The sequence below is a fragment of the Myxine glutinosa genome, chromosome 4, assembly GCF_964187855.1.
Source record: "Myxine glutinosa chromosome 4, kmMyxGlut1.1, whole genome shotgun sequence".
Classification (NCBI taxonomy): Eukaryota; Metazoa; Chordata; class Myxini; order Myxiniformes; family Myxinidae; genus Myxine; species Myxine glutinosa.
In genome coordinates this window covers 74126928-74140711 of record NC_136264.1, presented here as the reverse complement: position 1 = coordinate 74140711, position 13784 = coordinate 74126928, and the positions used below count along the sequence as shown (strand labels likewise).

Below are 13784 nucleotides of genomic sequence, written 5' to 3'. Positions count from 1 at the left end.
TATATAATTCAGTTTAAATGAATGTTTAAAGTGATGAATGAACGGCCTTGCTCCCCCAGCTCTCTCTGGGCTCTGTCCCTCAAATATTCCTGCAGGCCGCACAAGATCTGCCAGCAACCCTCTTATGGTTAAACTGCCAAAATCAAGACTCTCTGCTCACATTCACTCCTTCATTCCTCTTTTCTCCTGCCTCTGGAACAGACTCCCTCACTCTCTTCAATCCCTCTCTTCCCTCCAGGTCTTTAAAACAGCTGTTCACCACCATCTCTTATCTTCCCCCATCCAAAACCTTGATCTTTTCTACCCCCGCTAATTTCACCCCAGATTCACTTTTTTGAAATACCAACTTCCTTCCTGGAGGTCCTTGCAGTATCCTTTTGTTTTATACTTCTCCCACCCCTCCCCCCTTCCCACACCTCCTCCCCCCAAGCCCTCCCACAGATCTCCCGATGTCCCTGCTCTCAAATGTTGTGTTTGCGTGCTTCCCCTTCTCTCCCCATGTTGTCTACCACTACCCTTATTATATGTTTTGTGTGTCTGTTTGATTTTTTTTGTGTGATAAATGTTAGCTCTTTCACGAGCCTCGATCCTGTATAGTGTATACAAAAAAAAGGCTTATAAATAAATTAATTCTGGTTTTTACCGCCGTTTTCCCCAGCGTCTATTACACCACCCCATCAAACACGTAACATTAGTTATTCGTGCCTGTTGTTTGTGTCCTTTGTGTTGTCCTTCAAAACACCAAGTTTCCCGTTTTGAATGATTTTCAATTTTGTTTGAATGCCAGGCAGGCAGAGTAAAAATATTCTCATTCCTCTGCGCATGTGCGATCGGGACGAATTTTGAGCCAAGGTACGGTAAAACGGCGAACTTGTCTTCCTATTCATGTTCCGAATCATGTTCAAAATTTATCATAAACATGGGCCGTCAACATTTATGAATGCGTCAAATTTATTAACATTTCACGGACACAGGGTAACAACACAAGTATATTGTGTACCTGCAGGAAGAAAAGAGAAAAAGGGTGTGGCACTTTATTAATTCAAATAAATTTGTGTAATTTGACAATTACTAAAATGTGAAACGGGTTGGGGCGGGGGCTGGTGCGGACCAAGAGATAGAACAAAGAAAATGATTTCTGAGTTGCACAGTCAATACAAAAATATATGTGGTCATTAAATGTGTCACAGTCTGTGAATCTGGGGAGAGAAGCTTTGTAACCAAAAAACTGTGCAGCTACCTGGATGTATAATATAGAATGTATGGGTTTAAAAAAAAAAAGACAAAGTGATAAATCATCATCATCATTAACCCAACCCTTTCCCAACTAACTGTAATAACTATTAGACCTGCCTGCTGATGTGTGGTGCTGCCCTTGTTGTGATTTCGATCGACTCCTGGCACAATCTTCAGTCAACCATTACGCAAGGTCAGCCTTCCAATCTGAGCGTTTCAAAACCGTGCCCCGATGCCCAGGTCAAAGTGGACACCTGTAACTGTTTTACGAAAATGCAAATAACCAGCGCATTCCATTCTCGGTGTACATACAGCTAAAGGTAAACACAATGTGTGTAACAAAAAGAGAAGTCTGTCGAGTTTTTCTCGTTCAGAATGTAGATATACAGCACAGCAGAAATGTACAAGTCAAGGTTGTTTTCAAGGCCTTGGACTTGCGACCGCATTCCATTGCCAGGCTCAGACCTGGCATAATTTGGTACAGAAATAACCTGATACTTTGCATTCACCTCGTTCTTTGAATGAAAGGGCAAATATTGACACAGGAAATGACCTTCATGTTTGCTTTGGGCCTTTTTGTTGAATGTATACGCTCCCACACCCATGTAAAGTTTCACCGGCAATGCCATTACCTTTTTCCATGCAAATGTTTTTCTTTGTTAAATATGCTCATTGCTTCAATATAAATCCAATTTCTCGAAGCACTCTTATGCAGCCTCAGCATTCCATAGATATTATGCCCTCACCAGGAAATTAAATTAACAGCTATAATATGACTGCAAAAAAGGCCTGAGATGTCCCAATGTCCCATGCAGGTTTGGAGCGACAGGCACAAACTTGCACTTTGCCTGATCTCTCCTTGTTTGTGAATATATCAGGATAAAACCAATGCGACTGCCTCAGCATCTACAGGCTGAGGTTGATCATGCCAAAATGGAAGTTGACAATGTAGTTACTCCACAGTGTGGTTTCAGAAACCAACGCGCTGGCCTGAAGAAGAAGAAGCCTCCATTTCTGTGAACTGCACCGCCTGACGCAGTACATGTTGACGGCACGTCCGTCAATACCAAGTTGTCCCCTGAACCCAGCATCTGCAATTTGTGGCGCAATTTGAAAATTAATCTGATCATTGAGGTAAGGGGTCAGTAGGAAGGGGTGGGGCAGGACCTGGTCATCGAGGCAGAATCATTTAAAGGTAGATAGATCCTGGGTTACACCGTGCAGGACTGCCGTGATTGGTGCGCACTGGTGGTGCAGACGCGGTGCAACGCTTCAGCTGGGGCCTTCAACGCTCGGAGCTGCTCTTGTACAAAATCAGCAACGGCTTTTCGCACCTCCAACTAGGAAAAGAGCAAAAGAGCAAGGCATACAGTATGTGTGTGCTGTCGCTGTTGTCAAACTATAATATTTTCACCTTCAACTAAATACCTTCAATCTCAATTCACAACAGCAGCATTCGATTGATCAAATCATGCAGATAATTGTTCTGCATTTCTGCAAACAAGTTGCTTTCTGACACTACAAATGCCAAAGTTGTTGTTACAAACAAACCAAAAGCATTAGTCACTGGCAAAGAAAAACAAGGGAAAAGGCAGGCAGCAGAGTTGTAGTTGTGGTTTCATTGGATCACATCGCCTCACTTCATGACATATAAAGGCTTTTTCATGTTCATTCAAGGTTTATCCATAGTTGTAAGGAAGGTGACATCTTCATACGGCTTTAGGAATGAAGCTGTAAGAGGTTATCAGGCAGCTCTGAGAGTCAATGGAGAGAAATGCGAGTTGCTCGGTGGGAGCCGGGAATTGCCAAGGGAATTTCACATTTTTGAGTTATTGGCAATGGATGGCATATTGCGACTTGGACATTCGCAACAGTAATCGCATTGCAGCAGATCAACTTTAAAAAAAGAATCAAAATTTTAAGGCTTCATTTATTTATTTATTTCACACCTCATTGTTTGCTGTCAATGGCTTAGCTGTTAGGGTGCTGGCTTGGGATCCTAGGATCCTGAGTTAGAATCCCGGTCGATCGCTGAATTAACGCCAGGGGGGTTGACTCAGCCTGTCATCCTTCTGAGGTCGGCAAATTGAGTACCAGATCACTGGTAATTCCTTGTGTGACACAAAAGGCGACCAACAGGGTTGGCGGCAGGAAGGACATCCGGCTGTAAAATATTGCTTCAAAAAGGGGGCCGAGGTGCCCCAAAAAGGCCAACCCCTGCTCTGCGGGGAAAAATGGCCTCCAAAGGTGGTTTATTGTTTGCGGTCAACCAATTGGGATTCACATTGGTGAAGTTTACGACAGAAGCAAGTGATCATTCCCACAAGAGATCGTGACGGAATTGTAGGACCTTTGAGACCCAGGAAACGCAGATTATATTCCTTTATTAACGGATATTATTATTACCTGGGAAACGTAGACCATAGGCAAACACAGATGATATACAGTCACGTGAAAAAGTAAGTACACCCCATGTAAAGTTTTGACTTTTTCAACATATTTCAACATACAGCTATTTGATCTTCATTTCAACGATATTGATAGATAAAGGTGATATAATACAACAAATATCATGAAACATTCACATTTTGTAGTCCAGTGTATCTATCTATAATTCCAGTAATCTCTGTGTGTGTGTGTGTGTGTGTGTGTGTGTGTGTGTGTGTGTGTGTGTGTGTGTGTGTGTGTGTGTGTGTGTGTGTGTGTGTGTCTGTCTGTATGTATGTATGCGACCGCTGTTTCTCGACAACTACCGGTCCGATATACTTGAAACTTGCCAGGTATATTGCTGGGGACCCGAGGATGTGCCTTTTCAAGGTTTGAAATTAATCGGACAAGTGGTTCCCAAGGTATGGTCACCGTACTCGCAAGCCGTTCGCTTTGGCTTTGCGAATGGACCAAACCATTTCATGTAAATAGAGGGGGGGGGGGGGGGGTTCTGTGGTCGTTCGCTTTGGCTTTGCGAATGGACCAAACCATTTCATGTAAATAGAGGGGGGGTTCTGTGGTCGTTACTGCCACGTGGTTTCAAAGTTTTTTTTTGTTGTTGTTGTTTGCACGCATGTTTTTTTGCACGCACGTACGGGCAAGCACGTACGGGCGTGCCCGTACGTGCGGGCACGCCCTAGTAATTTAAATAAACATAAATGTAAATTTCAGTAGTGCCCTCCCAGAATAAAATTATCACCCCTGATGGTAAAAACAAACAAACTTCATTTTCACAATCTGTGATATGGACACAATCAAATGGACTATGCATATTAGTATCTGATAGCATGTCCTTTGGTATCATGCGGTGCTTGAACCCATGAAGGCATCAAATTAATAATATTCTGTTTCTGTTCTGGGCGTCACAGGGTCATGACATGAACACCATCATACATGACAGAGAACATGTGGACTGAGAGGTGCGGAAACGCCAATCTCTGCCAATTAATATGCAAGAGCTGCAACAAAACTCCACATGCTCTCTCCATCAAGACTCTCTGCTCACCTTCACTCCTTCATTCCTCTTTTCTCCCACCTCTGGAACAAACTCCCTCACTCTCTTCAATCCCACTCCACCCTCCAGGTCTTTAAAACAGCTGTTCACCACCATCTCTTATCTTCCCCCATCCAAAACCTTGATCTTTTCTACGCCCGCTAATTTCACCCCAAATCCACTTTTTTGAAATACCAACTTCTGTCCTGGAAGTCCTTGGTGTCCTTGTGTTTTATACCTCTCCCTCCCACCCCCCCCCCCCCTTCCCACGCCTCCTCCCCCCAAGCCCTCTCCCTCCCACACATCTCCCTGCTCTCAAATGTTGTGTTTGTGTGCTTCCCCTTCTCTCCCCATCTTGTCTTCCGCTCCCTCTTTTTATATATCTTGTTTGTCTGGTTGATTTGTTTGTGAAATAAATGTTAGTTTTTTCACGAGCCTCGATTCAGTATACAAAAAAAAAAAAAAAAAAAATCCTACTATATAGAAAATAGCACCGTGGGGGGACTGACGGTTATTTCCCCATACTTTCTGAGATTTAAAACTAAATTACCTGAATTTGATGACCCCCCCCCCCTTTTTCAGCCTCTTTTAAGGGGGGGGGGGGGTCCAGATGTGGAGCACAACCCCATGAGACATTACTGATCTGATATATCGTACTAAATTTGGTCCATATCTGTCATGTATTTTGTGAGGAAAATATGTTTTAGTGAATATGAGGGATTAGGGGAGGGAGCTCGTGGCCCCCTTTCCAGGTGAGATACGGCCATGGGGAGCACAACTTAAGGTCACGATGTTGCATGGATAGTTTGGTCTGGAACAGTTGTCGGTTTCTGTGAAGAAGGTGTTTGAATGAAATACCAAAATTTGAGGCAACCTCCCCCCCTTTTACCACCTTCAAAATGGGCAGATCCGGATGGGAAGCACAACCCTATGAAACCTTACTGTCCTGATGCATTGTACCAAATTTAGTCCGTATTGCTCAGGTAGTTGTGGAGAAGATGTTTTAGTGAAAATGGGGGATTCAGGGAAGGTGCCCATGGCCCCCTCTCTGGGGGAGATACGACCATGAGGAGCACACTTCAAAGTTAGGGCAAGGCCCCAATGCCTCGTGGCGAGTTTGGTCTGGATCTGTCTGGCGGGTTCTGAGAAGATTTATGAATGAAATACCAATATTTAGGGCACAATCCACCTTTTTTATCCCCTTCCTAGGGGGCGCATCTGGATCCGGAGCACAACCCATGAGACCTTGCTGTCCTGATGCATCGTACCAAATTTGGCCCATATCGGTTGGATAATTTGTGAGATGTTTTACTCAAGTCGTAACAGATGTACGTATGTATGTACCTGCACTTACAAATGGACGGTGGGACACCGGGACCCACTCTATGAGGTTATTGAGAAGAAATACTCTGAGCAATTCTCTGTACTTATGTATGCATCATGCATAATCTGATAATAATAGAAAAAAACACGGCTGAGCCAATGTTGACCAAATTTTGCATAGGTGCTGGGTGTACACAGGGTCAACTCATATGTATACGCACACTCCCCCCACAGAGAGATGGGGGTGGGGGGGAGAGGGAAGGCGATTTGCGATTTTTGCACATACACGTGGCACAGTGGAAGTAGTTTATTGACCCCTGTTGGAGATAGGGGGCATTACTAGCCATGGCACAAAATATATTTGCCACAACTATTGCAAAATCCCCTCCCCCAAGTGGGTGTTTCAAGTTTGGAAAATATTGGCACCCTTACACTTTTTTCAAATAACTCACAATTTTCTCGAAAAATAAATTGAAATTGACAAAAGTATTTGGTGTCCACAATTCTTTATTTCACTGTTAATATTGCAGAACCTTTGTTTTTGATTCAGAACTTAATATATCCTTTTAAATCAGAAAATAAAAAGAAATGGCATTGACAAAATTATTGACACCCAAGACTTAATTTTGGGTAGTGCTTCCAGCCTTTGGACAAAATAACTGCAGTCAAGTGCTTCCTAATAGCGATGAATGAGCTTTCTACACGTCTCTACTAGCAGTTTGGCCCACTCTTCTAGTGTAAACTTCTCCAGTTCTCCCAGATTTGAAGGGTGCCTTCTCGCAACTGCTGTTTTCAGATCTCCCCACAGGTGTTCAATGGGATTTAGATCTGGACTCATTGCTGGCCACTTCAAAACAGTCCCGCGATTTGTCTTGAACCATTCCTGGGGGCTTTTTGAAGTGTGTTTGGGGTCATTGTCCTGCTGCAAGACCCATGATCTTTGATGGGGACCCATCTTTCTGACATTGGGTTGAACATTGCACTCCAAAATGCCTTGCTAATCTCCTGATTTCATGATGCCATGCACACATAAAAGGCACCCAGTGCCAGAGGCAGCACAGCAACCCCAAAACATCACTGAACCTCCTCCATGTTTGACTGTAGGGAAGGTGTTCTTTTCTTTGAAGGCTTCATTTTGTTTTCTGTAAACAACAACAACAACAACAACATGCATTTTAAAGCCATTTTCCCTGCTAGAGTGGGGGTTAGCCTTGCGGTCCCCATGACAATCTTCTCCATCTTGCCCTATTTTCTGCATCTCTCCTTGTTAACCCCCTTGCCCGCATTTCTTCTTCGACCATCTTTAGCCAAGTCTTTCTCGGTCTTCCCCGTCCTCTACTTCCTTCTACATTCATTTCCATCACTCTTCTCAACCAGTCCTTCAAAGTGTTTTGGATTAGCCTCAAAGAAAGAAGGAATAATTTTGATAACCCGATATTATGGTGGGACTACGCTAAGGCACAGATCACTGTCTTTTGCCAACAGTTTAACTATTTCTTTTCTTTTAGTGTAAAAAGGGAGAGGTTCGCACGAGAAAAGGAAATAATGAAGTTGCAAACTGACGTGGCAAATAACCCCAATAGAACAAATATAATCATTTGCTTATGGAAAAGAAGACTCTACTAAAAACCTAGTCGAATACCAAGCAAAAGGTGCAATGGTCCGTCTACGGATGGATCAGCTATATAATTTAGATGCATCGACCAAATTTTTTTTCCCATTTTGATAAAAAGACTACCAATCAAAGGCAAATTGAAACCTTAAAGCTCTCAACTGGGAACACTGTGACGTCACAAGATAATATAAAGAGGGAGGTTTATAACTTCTTTTCAGGCTTGTTTATGGCTAATGATGTTGACGATGGCTCAATAAGTTATTTCACATCTGACCTACCCATGCTAAGTGCTGCTCAAAGGGATCAGCTTGGCTCCTTACTTTCCTTGGAAGAGCTTACACTTTCCCTTGCTTCTTTACCTTCGGGTAAATCTCCTGGATTGGACGGCCTCCCAATAGATTTTTATAAATCCTTTTGGCCCTTATTAGGCCCAGAACTATTAGAGGTCTTCAATAGTTCATTACGTTGTGGTGACTTGCCGATGAGCTGCCGAAGAGCAGTAATTAGTTTATTACCTAAGAAAGGAGACCCTCAGCTCATTGATAATTGGCATCCAATCTCTCTTCTAACTTCAGATTATAAAATATTTTCTAAAGTTCTAGCTCGACGCATCGCCCCACTTCTAGAGTTGTTGATTCAAAGTGATCAGTCTTTTTGTATCCCTAACCGACAGATACACGATAACATTTTTTTATTAAGAGATCTTTGGGATGTGTGTAAAATAAAAAATGACAATCTTGGTTTGATTGTGCTTGACCAAGAGAAGGCTATTGACCGTGTAAGTCATGTATATCTATTCAAGGTCCTAGAGTGTTTTGGACTTGGTCCTGTTTTCCTCTCCATGGTAAAACTGCTCTATAATGGCATCTCCTCAATACTTTTCAGAGAAGCTGATGGAAAACGTGAAAGATGAGGAGGTTGTTGTGGTGGGAGGAGACCTGAATGGACATGTGGGAAGGAGTATGGATGGTTTTGAGGGAGTTCATGGGGGTTAGGGATATGGTGTGAGAAATGGAGAAGGTGAAAGGATTTTGGAGTTTGCTGATGGAGCTGATTTGTTGATTTGTAATACTCAGTTCCAGAAAGAGGATAATAAGCTTGTTACATACACGTCAGGTGGGTCGACGACAACCGTTGACTACCTGATGGTGCGTAGGCGAGATAGGGGGCACCTCTGGGACACAAAGGTGATCCCGGGGGAGGAGGCTGTTTCACAGCACCACTTGGTTGTCTGCGACATAAGGGTGGAAGGTGCGAGGAGAGCTCGGCGGGTGAAGTACCAACCGAAAATGAAGGTGTGGAGGTTGAAAGAGGTGACAGTAAGGGAGGCATTAAAAGAGAGGCTGAGTAGGGTAGAGGATGATGTGGTTGAGCTTGAAAGTGGTTGGATGTCAATGAAAGCTAGTCTGTTGGGAGCCGTTGGTGAGGTATGTGGATGGACAAAAGGACCACCGAGGCACTCGGAAACATGGTGGTGGGATGATGAAGTTGGAAAGAGGATTGACGAGAAGAGGAAGAAGTTCAAGAAGTGGCAGAAGGCGAGGGGTACGGGAGCAGAAACAGCAGAGCATGAAAGTTATAAGGCAGCCAGGAAGGCTGCAAAGAAAGAGGTAGCAAAGGCGCAGGAGGCATGTAGGAAAATGTTCGGAGAATGCTTGGATTCGGAAGAGGGTCAGAAAGCAGTATTCAGGATTGCAAAGCACATAGCGAAAGAGAGGTGTGATGTGATGGGGGTGAGTTGCTTGAAGGATGAAGTGGGACAAATCGTTGTCGACCCAGATGGAATTAAAGGAAGATGGAAAAGATATATGGAAATGCTGTTGAATACAGAGAATGAATGGGATGGCAACATAGAGAGTAACCCAGTTTTAGGACCGGCAGAGAAGATAACTGAGAAGGAAGTTGAGGAAGCGATAAAAGCAATGAAGAGTGGAAAAGCGGGAGGGCCGACGGGAGTTGTGGGAGATATGTTGAAGGCAGCAGGAAGTTGGGGTGTGAAGAGAATGACAGAGATCTGTAATCTGGTGGTGAAAGAAGGCCGCATTCCAGTGGATTGGGAACTGAGTACCCTCGTCCCTCTATACAAGGGGAAAGGTGACCCTCTGGAGTGTGGCTCGTACCGAGCGATAAAGTTATTGGAGCATGGAATGAAGGTATTGGAAAGGGTGTTGGAGAGGAGGATAAGGAAGAAAGTGAAGATCGACGAAATGCAGTTTGGATTTATGCCAGGAAGAGGAACGACAGATGCGCTTTTCATTGTGAGGCAGTTGCAGGAGAAGTACATGGAGAAGAGGAAGAAGTTGTTTTTTGGGTTTGTTGATCTGGAGAAAGCATTCGATAGGGTTCCATGCAAAGTATTGACATGGGCATTGAGGAAGTTAGGAGTGGAGGAATGGTTGATCAGAGTAGTGATGGCAATGTACAAAAGAGCGCGCACAGCTGTAAGGACGAAGGACGGGAACAGTGGTGAGTTTGAAGTGTAGGTGGGAGTGCATCAGGGGTCGGTACTAAGTCCACTACTATTTGTAGCTGTGATGGAGGTGCTGGCTCAGAACGTAAAGGAGGGTTTACCGTGGGAGTTGTTGTATGCAGATGATCTGGTGTTGATTGCGGAAAGTATGGATGGACTGAAGGAAAAGATGAACAAGTGGAAGGAATGTATGGAGACAAAAGGTCTGAAGGTGAATATCGGAAAGATGAAGGTGATGGCAAGTGGTAAAGCATGTGGTGAGGTGGAAAGAACTGGGAAGTGGCCATGTGCTGTGTGCAGGAAGGGTGTCGGAGTGAACTCCATTCAATGTACAATGTGCGCTGAGTGGGTTCATCAAAAATGTAGTGGTCTGAGAGGGTCATTTACCAGTGTGGCAGCTACATTCAAATGTAAGGTGTGCACAGAGGGAGCTGCAGATGGAGGAAATGTTGAGTTGGATCTTGGAGACGGCGTGAAGCTGGAAGGTGTGAAAACATTTTGCTACCTCGGAGACATGCTGAATGGAGAAGGTGGATCAGACTCGGCAACGGTTGCTCGAGTGAGATGTGCATGGAAGAAGTTTCGGGAACTGAGTGGCGTGCTGATGAGGAGGAGAGTGTCGCTGAAGCTGAAGGGAAAGGTGTATGCTGCATGTGTGAGAAGTGTTATGATTTATGGGAGCGAGACATGGGTAATGAACGTAGAGCAGCAATGAAGGCTGGAAAGGGTGGAAATGCGAATGGTTCGATGGATGTGCGGAGTATCGTTGAGAGAGAGGAAGACAAATGATAAATTGCGAAAGATGCTGGGAATATTGCCTGTGATTGATGCTGTGAAGAGGAACAGGTTGAGATGGTTTGGTCATGTGTTGAGGAAGGATGAAAGTGACTGGTTGAGAAGAGTGATGGAAATTAATGTAGAAGGAAGTAGAGGACGGGGAAGACTGAGAAAGACTTGGCTAAAGATGGTGGAAGAAGAAATGCGGGCAAGGGGGTTAACAAGGAGAGATGCAGAAAATAGGGCAAAATGGAGAAGATTGTCATGGAGACCGCAAGGCTAACCCCCGCTCTAGCAGGGAAAATGGCCTTAAAATGCATGTTGTGTTGTTGTTGGTAAAACTGCTCTATAATGGCATCTCCTCAATACTCAGAGTAAACTCTGAACTGACTTCACCTGTAAAGGTTGGAAGGGGTATCCATCAGGGATGTCCTTTATCCGGTATTCTGTACTCTTTAACCATTGAGCCTCTTTTAATCAAAGTCCGCAGCATCTTAACCGGATGCAGAAATTTGCTCACAAGACCTGTGAAAGTCTCTGCATATGCTGACGATATTTGAGTCATCGTACATAATAGCGATGAGATCAAGAAACTGGTGGACTGCTTGGACTGTTATGGTTAGGTTTAGCTTCTTCAGCTTTGGTAAACTGGAACAAGTGCCAGGCGATGTGGATGGGCTCATGCCAGCTGCCTATGCCTGTCCTTCCGAAACGCCTCACCTGGTCCCTCAATGGAATGAAGCACCTTGGTGTTTTCATCGGTGATGCAGCAACACAAGCGAAAAATTGGGAGGGTCTCGCTGACTCTCTCGAACAAAAGCTGCGGAAATGGAAAGGGTTGCTGGCTTTGCTTTCATACCGGGGACGAGTCCTGGTCATCAACAATCTAGCAGCATCTATACTGTGGCACAGAATCAAAGCCATTCCACCTCCTGAACACTTTCTGCTGAATATACAGAAGACAATAATAAACTTCTTCTGGAGTGGAAAACATTGGCTTCCTCCAGAGATCTTGAATCTTCCCTAAGAGGAAGGCGGGCATGGTCTTGTGGACATCGTATGCAGGGCAATGGCATTTGGCATCGCCTCAATCTGGCGGCTTCTCTATGGTCCATCAGACCTAGCATGGAGGTCCACTGCTCTCCTCCTCCTCCGTCAAGCTGGCATGTTAGACTATTCACCTGTTCTATTTCTAATGAACATGAAATGTATTGATTTGTCCCTGCTTCCACCATTTTACAATATAATTTTAAATGCTTGGCGTGTTTTCATGGTCGACCGTGATTATGTTTCCTACACCAAAGAGATGTTTTTCAGTGAGCCTCTTTTCTACAACTCTCTTTTCAAAAGAATAAGAACGGAACGCTCCTTTGTTGATTATTTTGTTCAGAATGGTGTCCACAGCGTTGCTGATCTAATGATTGACAACAAGAGATGTTTAAGTGCTGCAGCACTTGCGAATAAAGTTGGCATGCGGTCTAACCTCATAATATCTGCTGTACTATGTGAAATACTTAACGTATACCGCAGAGTTAAGGTGCACTGGGAGCAATCTCCTCGCACTGGTGATGGCCCAATTGTTTGTGAACCAAGCCTCTGTTTCCCAAATTTAGAACTCACCCCCACTGTAATGAATTCTGGTACAATAATAAAATATTTACCAAAAATACGTTTTGGATCAGCAGGTCTGGAAAATCGTGTTATATACCAGGCCTGCATCAAAGCAATCCGGCCCTCCTTTGGAACGTGGCAGTTGAGGAAGTGGCACAATTGCTTGCCTACAGAATACCCCTTCCAACCTAACTGGAAAGCCTATTATCATGTACTAATTCCGAAGAAAACTGCCGACCTGTCGTGGAGGTTGGCACATTGGATAAAAAACAAACAAAAAAAAAACAACCTTTAGAGGCCATTTTTCCCCGCAAGCGGGGGTTGGCCTTTTTCGGGGACCGTGGTTGTTGTTGTTTTTCGGTCCCCTTTTTGAAGCAATGTTTTACGGCCGGATGCCCTTCCTGACGCCAACCCTTTTTGCCGCCTTTAACGACAAACAGGGAATTACCAGTGAACTGGTACTCAAATTGGATATTACCCACTAATAAGCTCTTACATGTTTTTTCTCCTGAAATATCTGACCATTGTCCCTTCTGTGGTGCTCTTGAGACCTTGTCACATGCTTATGTTGAATGTGCACGCTTGATTCCTTTATTTGTTTTGCTTCATGAAATGTGCACGAAGCTTTCTTTAAACTTTACCTTGAATTCTTTTATTTTTGGCTTTGTCTCCAACAGACAAAATCTCGTTGCCATGGCAAAGAAATCAATATATCGCACGAGAAAAATGCAAATTGAAAATCCTTTAAGATGTGCGGATAACCTTCCGGCCTGTTTTAAAGGGCTTGTATTTGCCCGTTTTAAAATGGAATTTTGTTTCTATACATCTATGGATAAAGTACTGATCTTTAAAAGCATATGGGCATTGAATAATGCGCTTTGCTCTGTGCAAAATGGTGTGTTGATCACAGATTGATCACTCCTCGAACATAATATGAATTTTTGTGAGGAACAAAACACTCTATTATTTTCTTGTTTCCTTTCTTGATGTATTAATGGTCTTCATGTAAATGTTCCCTTTGAAATGGTTTTGCTTGTTTTTTACATTTGATTTGTGAAATGGTTTTATTTATACTTTTACAAAATATACTTTTTGATATTTTTGTAATAAAAGGATGTAAAAGTCAAAGTCTCTCTCTCTCTCTCCAAAAGGACCATCTGGTAAAACCTCCCATATACTTTCTTAACAATCCTCTCAAAGAATTTCAGTCACACAAACTCTTGGGTTTCACTATCAGTCATGATCTTTCTGGGGTTTCATTATCAGTCATG

General features: G+C 43.6%; 1 protein-coding gene across 8 annotated transcripts in view; it reads right to left on the bottom strand.

Annotated features, from left to right (window-relative positions):
* Positions 1–933: 933 nt before the first annotated feature.
* TAFAZZIN (tafazzin, phospholipid-lysophospholipid transacylase) overlaps positions 934–13784 on the bottom strand; it is a 62261-nt gene continuing 49410 nt past the window's right edge. For 5 of the 8 annotated variants that reach the window (XR_010983984.2, XR_013623082.1, XM_068112568.2 and 2 more), the window contains one exon: positions 934–2576. Coding sequence is in view for 6 of the 8 variants with exons in the window: in XM_068112568.2 (XP_067968669.1) it covers positions 2448–2576 (129 nt within the window). In the remaining 2 variants the exon portion in view is untranslated. Of the gene's footprint in view, positions 2577–11502; positions 11723–13784 lie in introns of those variants that run through there. The other 3 variants (XM_078775962.1, XM_068112567.2, XM_078775961.1) reach the window with 3 other exon arrangements.